We start from the raw sequence: 19385 nt of genomic DNA, 5'->3' as shown, positions 1-19385 counted from the left end.
AGGCTTCCGAGCGGGGCTCGGCCATCGCCGTTTCGGAAGGTTTTCATCGTTCCGCATTCAATATCATCATCATCGCCGTTCATCAATGGGGAAAATCGGATCAAGAGTTCTTTCGATATCGCTCGAGTCGGATAATAATTAATACGATTGACCAACAATGCAAACAACGCAACCAGATTACTACTCGAGCTGCGCCCATCGACTTCACGTAGTGGACGCGTATGCAAATCTGAGAACGAAGTGAAGAGCGTCTGCTCGACACGAACGGTCGTCGTCGTTAAGCGATCCGGAGGGAAAGAATGGATCACGCCAAGCTGTTCCAGACCTTCTTCCGAAACAATTTAAACGAAACGAACTTCATAACTTGGCTACGACCCGCTTCGGATTTGGTCATCGGTCAGCAGAGCGTCGGAGCGATTTGTTCGACGTTTTTTTTCTTGTTCTCCCTGCTTTTTTTCCATTCTTCAGTTTACAGACGTGTTGTTCTCGTTGTTGGTGTTAGTTTGAAGGGAAACGGGTCCCGCATTGGTGTCTTACCCTTGAGGGTGAGCTTCCTAAGGACTCCCGATGTTGAGAAGAACGTCGAAGAGAAGTGCTTCTCCTTGCTGGGTTTGAGCGTCATCGAGGAAGCTCCTTGAGCGGCTTCTGTCCGCTTCGGTTTCAATGGCAGTGTAAGGAAACGCCCGTTCGCAAAGGTTTCGTGAATGTTCGGAGTCGAAGTGGTTTGTTGTATCGATTGAACCGGTGACGGGGGCAGGGGCGACGAACGGTTCCCTCCGGTATTTCTGGCACTCCGAGCGGGACGCACCGGTTCCGCGGAGGGTTCCGGTGTCCGAGTGAGATCGTGCTCAACGCTCTCGTCCGAACTTTTGAATGAGTAGTAACCGGTGTCCCGCGACCTCTGAGACTCGACGATACTGCCGACGGATTTGGCGGAATTCACAGAACTCTCCTCGGAGGAGGCGGCCACGAACAAGTTGTGTTCGGAAACCGATTTGGCCAGACTCGGATCGTCCTCTCGGACCACGGCCTTATTTTTCCCTAGTTTATTGCTTAGGTGATCGGCGTTTCTCGCGACGGCGACCTTCCTCGCCTTAATGTAGAGCGACGGCTCGGACCGGCTCATGTCGGAGAGCTCAGGCTCGGGCGAATTATTGGTTTTGACTTCCAGCACGGTCTCCACCGAACCGGCGAAATCCGTATCGGAGCTCGTGGTCAGGGTCGAGGTCGAGTCGTACTTGGCCGACGGGGGTGAGATTCGGACAATCTGAACGGGTGAAGGGGAACTGACGACGTCGGTGTTCGGCTGGAGTTTACGCGGCGAGGCCACCGGCAGCGTTTTGCTCTTGGGCAGCGCCATGGCCCGATGGTCGGTCTCGTCGTCGCAGCAGGAGAGCTTCGACAGGGAAACATTGTCCGACAACAAGTTGTACAGGTCCTCCATCTCCTGATTGTTGACAGGCTCGGTCGCAGTCGTCTCGTCGCTATCGTACGAGGGAATGCTGATGGACGCCGAAACAGTTTCGCTGCCGGACTCGCTTCGCTTTTCGGACAGACTCGGGGAACCGAGGGATTTTTTCCGGTCCTTCAGCATGGGCGATCCGTTCCTCGAGCTGGTCACCGTGTGCATCAGAGCGACGATCTGATCCTGGATGTACTCCTGAGCTTTGGCGTATTCGTCGACGAGAGGAGGCGACGGTGACTTGGAGCTCAGCTGTTTCAGAGAGGCCATCAGTTTCTTGCAGATGAAAAGCGTCTCGTCCGTGAGAATGTCTTTTTCGCTCGGACTCGTTTTACTGGTGGTGTTTGTGCGATCGTCGTTGGCGTATTCTTCCGACTCCAGCGTATCGCTACCGTAATCGGAATTGTTACTGGACGCAACGGTGCTGCTCGTGCTGCCGTTGTAGGGCGAGACGGTTTGCATGAGAGAAACGATTTGGTTCTCGAGCAGAGCCTTCCAAGCAGGCGTTTCGATCTTCTCCGAAGGCCGATCGATGTCGGGAGAACCTGAGATGTGGGCTATAACCCGATTGACAACGTAGGCGACCTCTTCATCGTTGGAAATTTCCTCGTCTTTTTTGAACGACACCTTTTTCGCAGTGTCTGGACTAGATTTCTTGGTCGTGGCCGCCGACGTTGCTGTTGTCGTCGTCGTCGCCGCCGCCACTGCTGCTACCGTCACCACCTTGGGCTTATTGATGGCGTTCTTCTGTTCGACCATGCTGTTCATTTTGCTGATCCGTTCCTTGACGGACATTTTGACAACGTGGTCGGCTTCGTGCTTCATCTTGCCGGTGATCGCGATGTTCTCGAGCTGCTCGGCGAGCCGGATGGCTTTCAACGGTGTCTGGAGTGTTTCGATCTCGTTGTCGGGATGCTGTGGCGAAGGCGTTTTTTCAACGACGTCGATCACTTTCGCCATGTCCGCCTCATCTCCGTCGTCGTCGTCTTCGTCGTCGATGTCCATCTTGGCCACCTGATCTTCCTCGTTTTCCTCTCCGGGACGATCCGACCGGCGGCTTGCGAGAGCAGCGCTCGCAGTTTGCGAGTTGTTTTTCGTCGCCTCGGAGAGTCTGAACTCTCCGCTATTGACCTTGAACACAGCCATTTCCGCCTTGGATTTTTTGTTACGTTTGATTGTATTGAAGGTTTCCTCTTCGAAACCGCTCGGCAAACTGGGCTCGGGCTCATCGGCGAGGAGCTCGCTCTTCGAGCTCGACGCGTCCGAGCAGCCTCCGACAAGATTCGTGAAGTACTTCTCGAGTCTGGAGCTCGCCATCATGGAGGGATCCTCCTCCATGACCTCCGATACGTAGCTCGCCTCGGAGACCGTGTCGCTGAGATCCTCTGAGACGACCGACCATCGTTTCTGGTCTTCTTCGGAAGCGTTCGCGATAGCGTAACTGAAGTACTGCTCCAAGTCGGACTGCTGTCTCTGCACCTGGGGCGAGTTCGGTGTCGAGTGTTCCGACTCCTCGCACGAGTCCTCGACAATCGTGTGCAACGAGAACGCATGGGGATTGCCATACATTGTGGGGGGAGGGACCACGGCCGTTTGCTCTACGGGGACCGCGTAGAGATCATCCGAGGACGTCGACACGTCGCTCAGGTCCTCCTCTTCGATCAGATAACCTTGAGCCGGGGGAACCGGCGGCTCCTGGTAGTCGCTGTCATATTCCTCGAAGCAGTCGAAGCTCTGTTGAGGGATGAGAAGTTCTTCGGTGAAATATTTTTCCAGCGAAGAGACCGCAGCCGAAGCGGTCGGGGGAACTTCTTCTGGTTGCGTGAACTGCCGTCGAACCGGAGGAGTCTGGTCGAGGAACGTCGGCGAGCTCTCTGACACTTGCTCACCAGGATCCTCGACGTCTGAACACTGAACACTATTTTGAAAACCGTAATCCTTCGAATTCACTGCACAAGTCGTATCCAAGTGAAAGGCGTCGAACAGATATCCGGCCGGCACGAAACGCAGCTGACCGTCGTCAGTTACCACACTGAATGGTGAGCGTGGATCGGTCCAAGGCGCGCGGGTGAGACAGCCTGAAACGGCGGCGGCGGCAACGGCAGCGGTACCTGCAGGTGAGTGCTCGCCCGCTCCTTCTCGCACCACAACCATCGCCGACGTTGATGCCGTCGTCTCGTCGTCGTCGTCAACGGCGGATTTGTCGTCGTCGTTGTTGTCGTCGTCGCCGGCAACGAGCTCGTTGTCGGAAAACTCCTCCCGGAGTGGTTTTCCAGAAGAGGCGCGGAAGCCCTGCTGGTCGACGCTGTCTTCTGGTCGTTCCGAGCGCAAACTGGCCGCATCCGTAGCCAGCACCGCGATCTCGCAGTCGGTACCGTTCGCCGATTGTCCGTTATCGGGTACTGGGACAGTCGGTGGACAGTCTACGGCAACCGTGTCGACCAGCACGGCCTCTCCCGGGGCCTGTGGGTGGACGTTCTCGGCCGACGCGTTCCCACCAAGTCGATTGCCTGTGACTGGTAACGCCGCCGATGTTGTCTTGGTCGTCGTCGTCGCCGCTACGTCTACGTTAGCGCTAGCCGTAGCTCGATCGGCAAGTTCACCACCCGCGCACCTCCGGGCCATCGCGTGGTCAGTCCTTTCACCCGACGCATCTCCGTTGTCGTCCAAGGCCTGTCGTGGAAGCTGCGGGCTCGTCGTAGAAAGTTGTTTCGGTTCCATTTGAGGAGACACTTGCCGCACCAGATCCAGATCCGTTGCTGCCGCCGGCGTTTGGTGCTGGTTGCGGTGGCTCGCTGCTTTCTGATCCTTGAGATCTGGCACCGCATAGAGGTGGGGGTTGTGGACGTGGGGACCATCATTGGCACCGGTGGTCATCGGTGGTCTTGATTTCACCCCTCCGCACTTGTGGCACTCACGTGCAACCAGGCTTTCCTCAACCCTCTTCTTCATCAGTGTCGGGTTGTTCTTTAATCTCATCGATTTTCGCATACTTCTCCGTACGCTGTTATTCCGCTTGAGACGGACGCTGCCCGTTCGCGTGAACAGACTGGGCAGATCTTCCAGGGAGGCGGATTTTTTCTCGATGATTTTCACTTTCTCCTTGAGGTTCTCTTCGACGTCGGAGATCTCGTCCAGGGAACAAAGGGACGCCGCCATTCTATAATCGGAGTCCGAGGTGAACTCCCAGTCCGAGTCCTCGATGTAGCAAGCGCCAGAGCCCACCTGTAGACGACTCTTCACTTTCAGAGTGCTGCGTTTCTTTTTCCTCCGACGTTTCTTGTTCCCCGTCTCATCCGAGCCGCTGAGGTCGGAAGACGACTCTGAAGTTGTGATGAACACTAATTGGTAGTCTTCGGGAAGGATCTTTTCGGTACTCGCCGCGAGATGCGGCGGGGGTGTCGCCTCTCTGGTGAGCGTCGCGTCTCTATCGTCCTCTGAGCTGCACGACAGCGGGCCTGAGCACGCCATCCTGAACGACGCTCGGGCTCGGATCTGAGCCTGCAGACGTCGGATCATCGGGGAGGCTGAACAGTTCGACTCCATGTCGGTGGCCGAGATGAGGGTGGAGGTTGAGCTACGGAGATCCTCATCAAAATGCACGAGATTCGAGGATGTCAACAGATCCGGATAGCGGTTGTTTAGGGATGGTACTTTCAGGGAATCGGGGGCTTGGGACAGGCACAGGGCGATTATTTGCCCATCGTGATTTTCGGGAAAGTCTGGAAGTGCAGTCAAAGGTCAGAATCTTCGATTTTCTGCAATGTCCGTCAAGGAAGCGGGTTAGGGTGCAGATGGTCCAATCGAGGTCTGTTAGTCAGCTGGTCATGCCAAGCAACTTATCGTCTCGTGCCGATGCGATGTTAGCTACTGTGGGTCAGTTAATTTCTGTTAGCTGGATCGGCGTCAGAGCTGTCGAGAGCCTTCTTGACGCGTCCCTTCGAGGACAACAAGCTCCGCTCCGGCTGGCTGACCTTGAGAGTCCAGATGGTGTGTTTCGAGAACACGGACAATATGTGTCACGGCTTTTAGAGGTGGCCAAGGCTCGGATCGGCATTGATCGATTCCAAAGTGAAATAACGGGACTCAAGAAACCTGACCACTCCAACACCGACGCGTAGCCGGTAGATTAGAGCGATCTGCTAAGCCATAATCAAGCTGCCATAAAACCTCGACGCAATTGACGTATGGTCGCATCGATTTGCGGTCTCGGATGGGCGACTTACTTCCTCCGGAACCCCGTCGAAAACCTTCCGAAAACCTTGCGGACACCCACGGGAAACTCCATCGAGACCGACTCGTTACCGAGTTTAAACAAGGTAGGTATACCTTATCCGATTGTCCCCGACGCCAATGCTCACGAGTCAGGCGGTTCGTCACGACGAATTCGTGGACGTTATCGCGTGTGATATTTTCTTATTTAACACTCCTCTCGATCCCATTGGGTTCAATCCCGGAGGTCCACGTAGGAAACGTCTGACGGAACCGTCGGGCATTAAGTAAATCGCCTAACATCACTGTGACTAACGGCAACGCGCTGGTAACATTCGACCGAGCTGCTTCGCAACTCTGACGGTTCAGGGTTCGATGACGGCGCTTCTTTTCTCCGAAGTTTTTTCCAGTCGCTGGTTCGTTTGCTCGTCCGCCCGTTCAATCGATTCAGACTAATGAACGCAGAGCACATACGATGACGACGAACTTTCACAATGGAGTGAACACGAGTAAAATTGCGTCGTTTCAGATCAAACAAATCTTCCAACTTCAAAGTCGAGACGAAGATGCGAAAGGTTTAACCCCTTTAATCATTCTGAGAAGCTTCCCGGGTGATCCTTCCCGTAGAGTAGAGACGAGCAAGCACACATTGCGAAATTGGAAGCGCTAGATTCTCGCGAAAAGGCGCCCTCGACGCTGGGACGAGGATGCCGTGGACGAACGCCCTAGGTTCTCGTTTCCTCGGAAGAACTCTCCGAATGTTTTTACTGTCATCTGTTCTCCGCTTCTCACAAGAGCGTGATCGGAAAGCCCGCCGACGCGGCCGCCAACGGCTCTGACAGCCTAACCCACTTACGCAAGTCGAATCAATGCGACCATACGTCAAATCGCTTCCCAAACAAAACCAACGAGGGATCCAACAGTTCTCTCGAGCGATTGATTGTTATTCATCGATTGCAGACTAGAACCAATTCAACGATGGCGCATCAGTCTGAGGAGCGACTATACCGAGATAGTATTTTGGGGGACGGACGTAGGGAGACATGGCTCTCTCAGAGAGAAGGAAAAACCCGGGAAATTCTTCCGGGCCGCGATCTTTTTCGACGCCGGCCTTCTGGAATTCCAGATTTGGACGAGATCGTTCTGGAAATCAATCATTGAATGAATCAGATCCCTAATCCGGAGGCCAACGTGTCTGTGCGAGATGTCGCGAACCTTATCGATGGACCAGTCGCTTCGACATATTGCCGATCAGCTGCGTTTAGCCCCCGCTGCACCTGACCCGACCGTCCCTTCTTTTCTGGAACGCACGCACAGTTGTCGAGCCTCGCATCGGAAGCGACAAACGAAGTCAAACAGAATTCTCGGCGGGGATCGAAATCGTAAAATCAGTCAGAGCAGAATGATTGCTGCCAGCGATTCCCTACATGATAGCTTTCTGATCGAAGCTTCACCGCTTCCCGTAATAAGTATGGAATCATCGAACGTCTCCGTCGGCTTGCTCCCCGCTGATCCGTTCATCGGCGCCTACTACAGACAGAACATATCAGCCGCGATATCACTGGAAGGGGCCGGAACGGTGGCATGGCGTGGCCGGTCTCCTTGCTTCCCTTCAGATAATGTCCGATGAATCAGGAAGACGGAGAAACGACCAACCGGTATTTTGCCATCTAATCACCGCCTCAGCCTGATGGAAACGAGCTTTGGGATAGAACGGAGAAGGCTCACTGATGCTCGCCGAATTAGCAGAAACCCGACCGACAGAAAAAATCGATGCAAACGCTGACAGAAGAGTCAGCCGGAAGTTCTGAACGCTTGAAGCCTCGCACGTGAAGCTTCCAGCGGTGATCCTGTAGGTAATGCACAGAACGTGTGAAACAAGGAGGATACGCGCGAGGAATTACTGTCTTTCCCGGGTAATTTTGACAGCAATGATTCGGGGAGAATATCCATCGATGATCTCAGAGGGGGATTCCCGGGAGCAGTGGATGGCAGGATGGATTACTCGCTCCGCGTACCGCTTGAAGCATATACAGTCTCACAGAACGCAAGTCCGAATAATCGAGCGAGATAGCTATGACAATGTTCGGTTATCGATGACAACCGATCATGAGCTGATTCAGTTTCCACAGAGTAGCCGACGTCCGGCAGTTTTGCTGGATTACAGAGCGTGAATTCCTCTTACAGAGCGAAAATTGATGATCGTGTCCCCCATGGCTCGCGTACTTTCTCGCTCATCGGAAGGGCGCGGCGGTAGAATCCTCGACGCCCGACTTCCGGAGCGTATGAGAACCCGGAGGGGAGTTGTCGTGAAGTCTTCGGAGAGAGGAGAGAGGCTCTTCTGGGCTCATATCTGCCGATCAGAAAGTGTTGTACGGAGTCGATCCTTATATCGCATGAGGTCCAAGTGGAAATCGATCCGCGTGGAACATTCCTAACCGAAAGCAGTCGCAAACGGGAAGCTGCCGCATGATTCGCTGGCAACCGATCTTGCCTGTAGGAATGGGTAATCGATGCCGATATGGCGAATGTTGGAGCACCGATCTTTTTATAAAGGTTGGTATTAGCGAGCTCCGAGCGCACACGGAACCACGGATTGCTCTTCGGATATATAATCTGTCAATCCGCGCGAATTCCAAGAAGTCAGTCGAAAAATCTCCACAACGCTCGATCCAGGTGCGTCGAGAACAGGTATCGACTACATCTAATTCAAGTTATCTTTGCCCGCTCTGAAGCATACCTGTGACATTTTCGCCCTGTCGACCGAAGCTACGGAAAGCGACTCCGCCGAATGGTGCGGAAGAGCCCGGGGCCACGAAGTCCGAAAACAGAATCGACCGAAGACAGCCGTGAATATCACCTGATTCCGCTTTCACTGGCCACATCGCTTTGGCAATTAGACCGGCTGTCGGCTACGCGCAGGACATATGATCGAAAAGATCCGCCAGGACTTTCTCCTCTCAAATCGAAAGAGCAGCCCCGTTTTCAGTCGGGCTCCCCCTGTTTCGAATGGGTGATTTCCTTGCGGAGATCAGGCGAGGCTCAAACTTCCAGATAACCCCGACTCGGAATCTTAGACGTTATGTCAGACAAGTCTGACCTTCAAGAAAACGAGCCGCAAACGAAATTGTCCAACAGGGAGAATGGTCGTCCGTGGGCAGCTCAGAAAAATCGAAATTGCTCAATCAGTGCTAACAACGGTGGCTTATACACATCGGACGAAAGAGAAGCATCAGTTGATTCTGCAGAAAACGGCGCTCTGTGGGCGAACCATCCAGGTCATTTGCGTAAGAATATTCCGCCCATCAGCGTTGTTACCGTAACCGTAGTGAATTGAGCAGAACTAGAGGTCTTCCAACTAAAGTCGGTGGAGATTATGACAACACGGGGATTCATTTCAATTACAGCGACGACTGGGCCGCTCTTGCCAAGTGGATGAGTTCGTTCTATGATCCGGTTCGATCAGAGACGAAATATACATACCTATAGCTCCTGCTTGCTTCTCTACGCCACCTTTTCTAACTCGCAACAACTCCTGAGTATGACGCCTGAAGACCATGCTCGCTCCGCGCGTACGTCGCATCTCTTGCTAATCAGTCGAGCATTCAGAAGACTATCGATAGCTCACCAAGTATTGAAACTCGCTTCTGTTAGCCGCCACAGGTGTTAATGCTCGACATCGAGACAACGATATCAACAACATGCAGCACAATTCTCGACTTGGAGCTGTAATTATCTGCTGATAATTTCCCGCACTCACCATCGTATTCGCTCCGATTAGATCGCCTGCTTGGAGTTTCGTTCGTCTGAGGTGAAGGCTCAAGCTTCTTCTTGATTGTTACCCTAGAAAGAATTGTATCGTTATTCGCCGGGGGATTCCTGGCGGCGGAATCCGTCAATTCAACGAATACAAGGAGCTCGGAAAACTAGCTCTTCTTTCGCTGTTCGAGCAAAACTCGTGATCGAGCCTCAAATAAAGTTTCGCTTTTCAAGTTTGTTTCCCTTGGCAGTTTTTTTTTCATTTTCCATTTCGAACAGGAGCCCGATCCGGCACCGCCAGCGACCTCGATCAATCCCACACTCGGGAGCTTCCGTCGGAGAAGCGGTAGATATCGCCATTTTGATCGCGGATCGGATGCCATTCCCGAGGCGCGAGGATTCCCCGTCGAGTCGCTTCATGCTCCGGGAAGAGTAAGACTTGTATCTCTACCTCATCTCCAGAATCAATCGATACCGTCCCCAGTCCATTACGAGGGCCCTGGATGGGGATCGAGAAAGTCTTTGTCGACGACTTCATCCGAGCGCTTGGAACATCGAGGAGAGGAAAAAGGCGAGGACCCGGTGATGGCACCCGCAGGAGCGTGTATAGGTTTTTTCTCGGGAGAGGCCAGGAATGTTTTTTGGGAGGGGGGCAGAATCATAATGATGATGAGGATGAGGATGATCCCCATAGAGCTCAATGTACGATGGCGATGTTTCGCCCCCCCCTCATATACGCTACTGGGCACCCGTCGATGTTTGTTGGACCAGTTAGAGGCTATCTCCATTAGGATCATCGCGCACCAGTGCCTCGACCAAGTAGTGATCTCATGGACGAAGAGATTTCGCTCCGCACTACGGGCCAGTCGGATTTTCGGAGATTTCGGCGCTGCTCTGTCCGCAGTATGGGCTCGACTAGAAGCGGTGGAAACTCGTGATTCGGAGAGTTGTCAGTAATCATATGCATGCCTCTCAATCTTCCTCATGATCGGGAGGGAATCTTCATGAGCGAATCTTCATGAGCGAATCTTCGAAAGGCGGGTGTCAAGGAGAGATAAAAGGCACCGCTCGCGGTCGGCGATTCGCTGGATCGAACGTGGATTCCAAGATGAGAGAGCTTCGAATCTTTGATGCCATAACCGTAATCGGTGAATTGACGAGCTACGGTGACAATGCACGGCGGGGCGGAGAGTGACACCGACCGAGGGTTACGTTACGATGAGCTGAGCCGTTATGAGCTCAGCGCTGACTGAATGAACCGATAGTGGAGAACGCTCCGGTTTTCGCTCTTCTCCAATAATTGAGATTCTCCCCTGAATACTGTAGCGATCCGTGCTCCACATCGCCATCGAACAACCAGCTATCAGCCACGAGCCTCAAAATCCCGAAATTCCGATTTCAATGGGGAACCGAGAGTCGTTTGATCGGTTTTTAAGCATAAAGGAAAGAGTTGAGCAAACCTCCAAGATTAGCGTACCTCCTAAATATCACAGACTCATCATTTTTGCTGCTGGCTTCCGAGTTTGCGGGGGATGTCGATCGGGCTTGGTGAGCAGGACTCCCCAATAGGGGATTCGAAGGCTGTGTAGAGACGCTGTTATTGTTCAGTGGTACGGTGCCCCTGGGCGAGTGAGCTCTCACTCCCCGAGTACGCTGGCTTGGGCGTGCGGGACTGGACCTCGGAGGCTTGTTGTTCGGAGAGGCTTCACCTTCCTTGCGAGCTCTACGAGGCAAAGGCACTGGACTTTCCGGGTTGCCTTGAGGGTCACTAACGGGCCTTCCACAATCAATGGCGCGTTCGTCGACTCTCAAAGGACCTTGCTGACACACGCTGGCATCTGAGCTCAAAGACGATAATGACGAAGTTTGACGTTTGTGAATTGGGGAACGGATCGGCGCCCAGCGAATAGGAACACCGTTGAGCGAAGGCGATGGCGACGGCGAAGGGCTCGAGCTCTGAACACTTGAACTACGTCCCGGACTTCGTCGAGGAGTCGCGCAGGGCGAATGGCTCCGGGATGGGGGAGCAGCCGCTCGCTGGGGACTGTCGAAACCCGGGCCGAATTTCAAGGGGGCGCTCGGAACCTGAGGGGTAAATCGAGTCAATAATTAATGTGGGTGTCTTAGGTTTGTCTCGGGGGAGAAGGAGGTACTTATAATCGAATGAATCGGAATGACGCAACGTACGACGAAATGGAATAACGAACAGAAAAAGGACCGAAAAGAGGAGAAGCATCTTTGAACTCAATGAAAAATAAGAGACCATGCAGAAGGTGCCCGGATCTCAGTCAACGAAAATCTTCTACGATTTGCACGCATTCGTGGTCTTACGTGTCGGGTTGAGCTCAGAAAGCTTCTCGTCCTCGCCGTTTTATATTCGTCGCTCAAATAATAGGGAATCAAAGGCGGAACAAAACAAAAAACTTACATCGCAGCAAGAGGACGAGGACGAGGATGGCACGACAAGGTCGTCACTCACCGCAGAACCATTGCTCTGCTGTTGAAGTTTGTAGTAGGCCTGTGCGGCGAGATATTTCCGAGGAATAAACTCTGGATTCGCTTGATGGAGAGCCACGGCGGGCGAGGGCAGTACGGTCGCTCCAGCCGGGAGATGTGAGGGATGCTGCGGTGTCGCTGGACTGGAATTCGGCGCGGAAAAGACGGGCGAAACAATAACAGGGGGCGAACCCTGGAGAGAGCGTCGCCGTATGTTGCCTTGGAACGGTGTGGTCGAGTCCTGCATCCACTGTCCGCTAGACGCCTTCAACTCTCTGTAAGAAATAGACTGGTGAGGACGAATGCTCGAGGAAAATCATCGGGGTCACAGAATAGAAACGGGAACATTCCGGTATAACAATCATTCCTCTTCGATCCCTCGATTCAACGGCATCATTCCTCGAAGCTCCGACTCCACTATCGACACCCGTATGGTGTCCCCTCCGATATGTTATTTGGGGCTCCAGAGAAAGGAGAAATCTTCCCGTATCCCCTTCGGGAGTGCGAGTCTGGAGCCTGTGTCGAGTGAGCAAGGCTCTTGATATCCGACGGGTCGTGAAAACCCAGCAGACCGAGTCATGCGTCCTATGGCTGGCAGCCCTCTCGGCCGTCTCAACGACCACCAAAAGCCTAGCGTCTGATGACCGGAAGCAACGGCCCTATTCCTACCCGCTAACAAGATATCGGGAATCGAAATGATGCAAACAATTCTTAGGTAAACGATCGGTAGATGAATTTTACATATGTAACGCATATATAGGGGACGCTATCCCGGAGCTCCGGGTTTTTCCATCTTTCTGAATGGCGCGAAGGACCGAAGAGGAGCGTTCATTCGGATACAGAGGACCGACCGCCAAGTTTACAGTCGCGAGGCCATTCCAACTCGTTCCGCCCGCTCAAAGCGACCAATCCGAAACCGTGAGGAGGAATCGTCACGAAAGCATACGACAATGTGACGGTCGTATGCACCGCGCTTCGCTGCCCACCAACGTGTCGGAAGCGAAGGAAAATCGGACGGTACTCGCGCAATGATAAATAATATATCGCCGGATCTCGAGAATCGTCTCCGGGCAGAAATTCTCCGAGAACATCCTTGAGCTGGAAAATCCGTAACGGAACCAGTTCTGAATATCCATTGTGTTTCAGCCATTCTCTTAGAATGGAGCGGGGCGCCACAAAATTTCACGCTTCGAGAAAAAGCGTCACGGCTCCGCAGATAAAATCGATTGCGGGAATCTCGTACATTCGAAATCAATCGAATCTCACCCAGTCGATGGAGAAGCTCAGGTCCCGTTCCCATGCCCGGCAATGCTACGGAACATGTTTTGTTCAAATCCTGAGTGGATTGTTTGTCGAGTTGTCCAGTCCCAGCCATGGATGGATTGCCGAACGACACCCGCATCTCGATCCCGAAGTTTTTGGTCCAGGATCACCGAGACGAGCGATCGACTAAAGATATAGTCAGTCGATTCCTCTGTGGTCAGTTTTCGGGCTCGCGCAGATCCCATTCGACTCGATAAATTTCGCCGGTGAGGCTCATGCATTGGACAACCACCTGAGCTCTTATTGATCACAGTCGATACATGACGGAATTTGAATTGGAGGACTCGATAGGGAACAACGATCCGATTCTCGGAAACTTGATTCCCCAAATCTTCGCCATCAGATCATGCGCTTCGGGATCAGGGGTAGGTCGAGCGTTTCGATATATGTACGATAGATTCGTTTGAAACGAGGTCTGTAAGTGCACAGCTATTATTTTGTCTGGAGAGTACTCTTGTGAAAATATAAAAGGCTCCACGTTCTAATAAGCACCTCCCATCAGAGCCCGAGTAGGTAAAATAGAGCGTCTATGATGATTGTGAGCGATATAGTTTTTGGAGAGTAGATGTGTCATACCACACGGATCGATTTGCCGATGGAGCGACTGATATGTCGACCCACCGATTGAGCATACAAGAGATTCCGACGTTCTAAAGGGAAACATGTTCGGATTTGTGTTTTAGGTCATGATCCAAGCCACTAGTGGCTCGAGGGCTCGCCGGCCAACTCGTCGACTCGTTACGCGCTCGTTTCACTGGCATTCATCCAGTGAGACGAGTTGGCCATCCGAGCAAAATACGATTTGTATGGAGTGAAAGACGCAACCCCTCGATTGGGCTCGTTTCTGACGCAGCCTAAACATGAATGAAGATGACTCTTCCGAAGAGGATGAAGGATTTGAGATGGTATCGCGGGCTGTGGGGATGACCATCGCGAAGATAACCACATGGGACTTCTGGGTCTCCGGAACCGTGTGGAAAACCCTATACATAGGTGAAGTCCTCCATCGGAGCATCTGGATGGATGGGCTTCCATCGTCCTGAGCAAGCATCACAAAAAAACTCTCCATCGTGATTCGTCATCGTCACCCTTCAGCCGGAAACGACCGAGAAATTTCGACCCACAGCCATCTGAAGATTCTCTCGATTTGATGGATATTAGGAGAATTCCTCCGACAGTCGCGAACGCAGAGAATTGTATATACGGTACGGGGTTCCCCATTGAGGAGTTAGGCCAAGAAGGTACCCCTGCTCTCGCCAAAGAAGTATTCAAGCTTCGTAGGGAATTCAAGTCGGAAACTTCGGCCCAAGAATAGCCTGATTCGGGAACACGTATCATGTCCGGAGACGATGCTCGGAGATTCTGGTACCGATGAGTTTTCCGTTTCTGCAGAGCCCATTGCAGATCTCTGGACGTGCAAGCACCACTGACAGAACGGAAAAAAACGAATTGACGCTCGAATTACGCTCCGAAGTAGAAACTTGGTGAGCGATTGCAACTGTTGTGATGACGTTTTTTTATTTCTGCGATGCTACATATAACGACTCCGAACGGGGGCGTCGGGCCGGCGGTACATTCGGCAGACGGGCACAGACTGACAGAAAGGCTATCGAAAGCATCGCTAGTGCCGAAAAAGAAGACGAGAGAATAACAACACCGCCCTCACTTTGACTTTGAATAGAAGCATTTGAGCCGAGCACTGGTTAGAACAGAGCCATCGATGAAGGTTGCTCGAGCGCTTGCTTGACTCTTCCATCGCGTATTCTTCTTCTGACCCAGCCGCAGCGACGTCCAGCGCTTCAGCACCGACGGCACGGCGTCGTCGTGATCTCGGGCAGCGCTCGCACGCGGTTAGTCGAGATGGACAGATGGACTGACTGCTTCGTCTGGGCCGCGGACGGCGCGGGTTAGGGCGGCTAGTTGTCGACGGCAACGGTGTCTTTTTCTTCTGAATTCTTTTTGACAATGACACTGCTTAACATGTTCGAGCACTTTCTCACAAGTCGCCTGTGCGCGGGCAGAAGCGACGGAATACGAGATAATTTATCTCTCCGTCTGTGCGGTGCCGGTCCCCGAGTCGACGGCTTCGCGTGAAGTCGTTCTAAGCGAATTCTCAGTCGGACCACGCCAGTGAATATTTTGCCTTGTTTCCGCATCCCCTCAAGTAGGCGCTGTCAACTTCCCGATTCCCGCAACGACTCGTGACACAATCCGCGCAGCCGACGAAAGCCCTGGAGTACCAACCTGCCTTTTCACACACGATGCATGCGCTTGATCATTATCGCCCTATCGATCGCCGAATCACCTATTATAGACAATAAAGAGCCGAGTTCCGAATGGCTCACACCCAGAAGCGTTGCGCCGGGAAGATGTCTGGTTCGCGCGGCAAAGCTCACCGTAAAATGAGGCTTTGGATGAAGGAAATAGAAAACTTCGCCGAATCCGATGGAATCCGGAATACCAAAACTACGGATGCGATTTGGTATATTTCGCCTCTTCGCCGGCTTTTTCTCATTTTTCCCGACGTATACGCCGCTATTGATCGGGTGGCGAGCGTAATCACTAAGAGGTCTACACACGCATCCGTTGCATCGGAGATGCACGCTTCGAAGTCTCCTTGCCCATGTACGTTCAGAACTGCAGGCATCCTCGCCCGTGTACACAGCGCGCGTTCTGTGATTCTATTATGACATGGTTTTTCGAAAGAAACGACGCCGCGTATCACTCCTAATTATGCCCATTACTCGAATTGGCTTTGGATCAAAGCGACTCCTCCTGCGGTTGCCTCGACTCGCCTTCGCCGACCAGGAGTTTTCACCGTTTGCGTGCCGTGCTGTCTGCCTCTTTCTATCGCTTCCATATTATTCTTGAAATGTTCTTTCAAGTCGACGCTTCGGTCGTGCTTTCGTGCTTTCGTGAGAAGCCCCAAGTGTCAGTCAGTCAGCCGGCCGGCCGGCCGGCCGGCGGCCGTCCGACCGGTCCATCGGTCGTTTGGCTGGTCAGAGCCACTCTTGTCGAGGAGCGAGCCATCGGACCATCGAGGCATTCAGCTATCCGAGCGAGCAAGCGACCGATCGGCCGGCCGGCCGTCCAACCGAAAGACGATGGCCGACCGACTGGTTGACCGACCGGCTCAAGAGGGCCAGCCGATAGATCCAGCCAGGACTTACGGGCAGAGATCGAAGAAGTTGTCTGACGCTGCTGGTAATGATACGTTAGTCTCAGTGGTCGTAGCGGCGACGACTACAGCTGACGACTATCGTAATCCTCCCTAATTCTGCCTCAAACAAGTGACTTAAATGACCGGTGAAAAAGCCGAAGCAATGATCCCATCGAAGCAATGATCGGATCAACTGCAATCGAGAATTGCCATGCTCTTTCGGGCGGGCGGTAATCGCGTGCACATTCATCGTGTCCATTGGTGTTCGATCGTCTTCTGGAAGGAATCGCGGCCTCATCCGAAGATATCCGAACGAGCTATTGCTTATAGATATGAATTCATTAGCAGAGCGTCTACGTCGCGTTTACCGCACAAATGAGCGAACGCTTCCGGTCTCACTCCATGACCGACAACGGGTTTGGCGAAGAGAAAGCAAATGCAATGATCCCGAGATCATTTTTTTCATTTCCATATAGGGCCGTAATACACGTACTGTCGGTGTCTCCCGGGGGAAACTGTACGCGCTCCCCTCTGCCGGAATATACGTTTGGATGGAATATGCCTGAGGATTTTTCTTTTCTTTGGGAGAAACTTGAGAAACCTCTTCTTAAACTGGAGTTTGAGCAATCCACGGAAGGGGGCTTCGGGACGGTGTCAGTCGAGAGCGAGCTTCCGTCGAATCGTTCTTCTGTCCCAGACGTCGGAACAGACTTGAATCGAAATGACCATTGCTGCAGAGGATTACTCAACATCGCATTCTATATGACGCTATGTATCGCAAAGGATCAAGTGCGAGGAGCATTCACAGTTTGCATCCATTACGTCAACGTCGTCTCGCTACGGGCACGAACGATGTTTCGATGACACCGATTATTTTACATCGCCACGAGTTTTATCGGGATCAAGAGAAACATTCCATCAAGGCGGGTCGGAGCCTCGAATCTCTTTCGCTTGCTCATCCAGAAGAAGTCCCGATAACAATGGGTGAGCAGACGGCCGAAAAAATATCGAGCGGCAGAGGTGCGGCGCGTCGTCCAGAACACACGTGAGCGAAAGAACAAGATGACGCTTTGACTTGAATAACAGTAATGTTCTGTGTGCGAGTGTCCTCAGACCGTAGCGATCGGCCATTGTATGCGGCGAGCGTCGAGCGCCGATACACTCGCAACCTCTCCTCCTAGAACTCCTTCCCCGAATTCCGACATACGTGCGTACATAGTCCGATTGCGGTGCCGTCAGGTGCTGTAGACGCAGCAAACCGAAACTAAATGGGGGCGCGAGCGAGCTTCGACGGCGCGGCAGCCGTACAACCAACGCCGAAAATAAACATATATCTCGTTTCGGGTTTGGATCCACAGCCTTGTCCGGGAAAGCATACGAGAGCTCATTCGGAGCCCATCCCAAAGCCACGACAGGACTGCCTCACGAACTCATGAGATGCAGACCACCACCGAAAACATTTTCCCATTTTCCGACGGACTGGACCAGCGCCCAGCTCGTGGCTGGCGCCCTCTTCGTTTTCCATCCTCATTTCCGAACAGATTTCTCGTTCCGTGGTACGCTAATGCAATCTCCGAAGCCGCGAACGAAAATTGTGTGATCATGATGATTCGGCTTTTGAGGAACCTGACACAGACGATGCCCGGCGCAGGCTTCCGCGGAAATAAATTGCTATAAATCGTAAAAGAGCCACTCGAGCATCCAGCCAACTAGTCACTCACTCGTAGACACACGCCGCGTAGTGGCGATGGTCCAGATAAAGGGACGTCAAGAGGTCACCTGGCACCGCGGTGGCCAACACAGCTGATTCCACCGCCTGGCTCGCGCACTTCAGCACTGACATTCTTCCTCTTCTACTTTTTCTACAGAATCTACCGAATACATGTCTGCCCGAAAGTGGGTAACGCTGCGATCGGGCTAGACGGAAATACGTGGAGCGCCCTTTCACTTTCTGTGTCACCGGCTCCGGTCAGAAACAGAAAGTGATTCTGTGTGCAGATTAAAAAAACGAAACATCCACAATCGAGTGGAAGCGACAGCTTGACAAACATCTGAGGCGACCGGAGCGCTACCGTCACTGCCGCCGGCGCTTCGCTGACACATGACCGAGACGAGCGTTGTTTTCCTCCTTCATGTCCTTTTTCCAGTTTCTGCCTCGTCCACCACGCTTGTTCACACAAGTCGACTGCGGGCTCAGGACGATTTGACGCAAGGACGGCTAGCTGGCACTCAACAATATCGACCGAAACAAAGATCAGCAATGAATGATGTTGAAAGTGAGCGGCTTCTCGATTCTGACAGCGCTCGTTTCTCTGCACCAGAAGCGAATCATCGAAGTGCTTCAAGTACCTTTCACGGCAGAGCTATGAATCCATGCAACAAATGTCCCACCACCTGCCATCATTTTTGGTCAGACCACACGCACGGTAACAATGCCCACTTGGGCTTCGCGGTCGCCAGCATCGACCAGAGGTCAAGTTCGGAAGGAGTTCCTGTCTGATGAAACGCCCCGACAGTTCCTACCGCATGTGAGTTTCTCGTCCTCATCAGTTGCAAAACCGTTTTCTCATCCATTGTTTCTATAATCCGTTTATTTTTTCATTTCTGACACAGTCCTCGGTGGCTCCTTTGGTTTTATGGCGGCTATTCGAAGAGGGGCAGAGTTGGATTCCCAAGGCGGCATGAGCAAGACACCGTAATCCCTCCCGAGAGGCTATGAAAGATCATCGAGAACACGAGATACTCCTTGCTCGGAGCTGAGCCCCGTGAAGATGAACAGCGAGTGACCGCGGCGTGAAGTCGAGAACGACCCACTAACTCTCTTATCCCAAGATTGTCCCCTGATTCAAGCTGCCAGAAGATACGCTCACGGGCAGCCTTCGATGTCGGGGAGCTCGCTGGTTACCCGAGACTGTAAAGTTGGATAACTTGAAGGAGGCTCGAAGCATCACGGACGGATACAAATATTGAACG

At 52.9% G+C, this 19385-nt stretch overlaps 1 protein-coding gene across 1 annotated transcript in view; it reads right to left on the bottom strand.

Moving 5' to 3' along the window:
* LOC100905740 (uncharacterized) overlaps nt 1-19385 on the bottom strand; it is a 64084-nt gene that overhangs the window by 15798 nt on the left and 28901 nt on the right. Inside the window, 4 exon segments of the mRNA XM_029112660.1 lie at nt 538-5184; nt 9435-9517; nt 10911-11518; nt 11862-12204. Coding sequence (XP_028968493.1) covers nt 538-5184; nt 9435-9517; nt 10911-11518; nt 11862-12204 — 5681 coding nt within the window.

This window comes from Galendromus occidentalis, unplaced genomic scaffold, assembly GCF_000255335.2.
Source record: "Galendromus occidentalis unplaced genomic scaffold, Mocc_1.1 scf7180000077524, whole genome shotgun sequence".
NCBI lineage: Eukaryota > Metazoa > Arthropoda > Arachnida > Mesostigmata > Phytoseiidae > Galendromus > Galendromus occidentalis.
The sequence above is the reverse complement of the archived record's forward strand: the minus strand, read 5'-3'. Positions and strand labels throughout refer to the sequence as shown.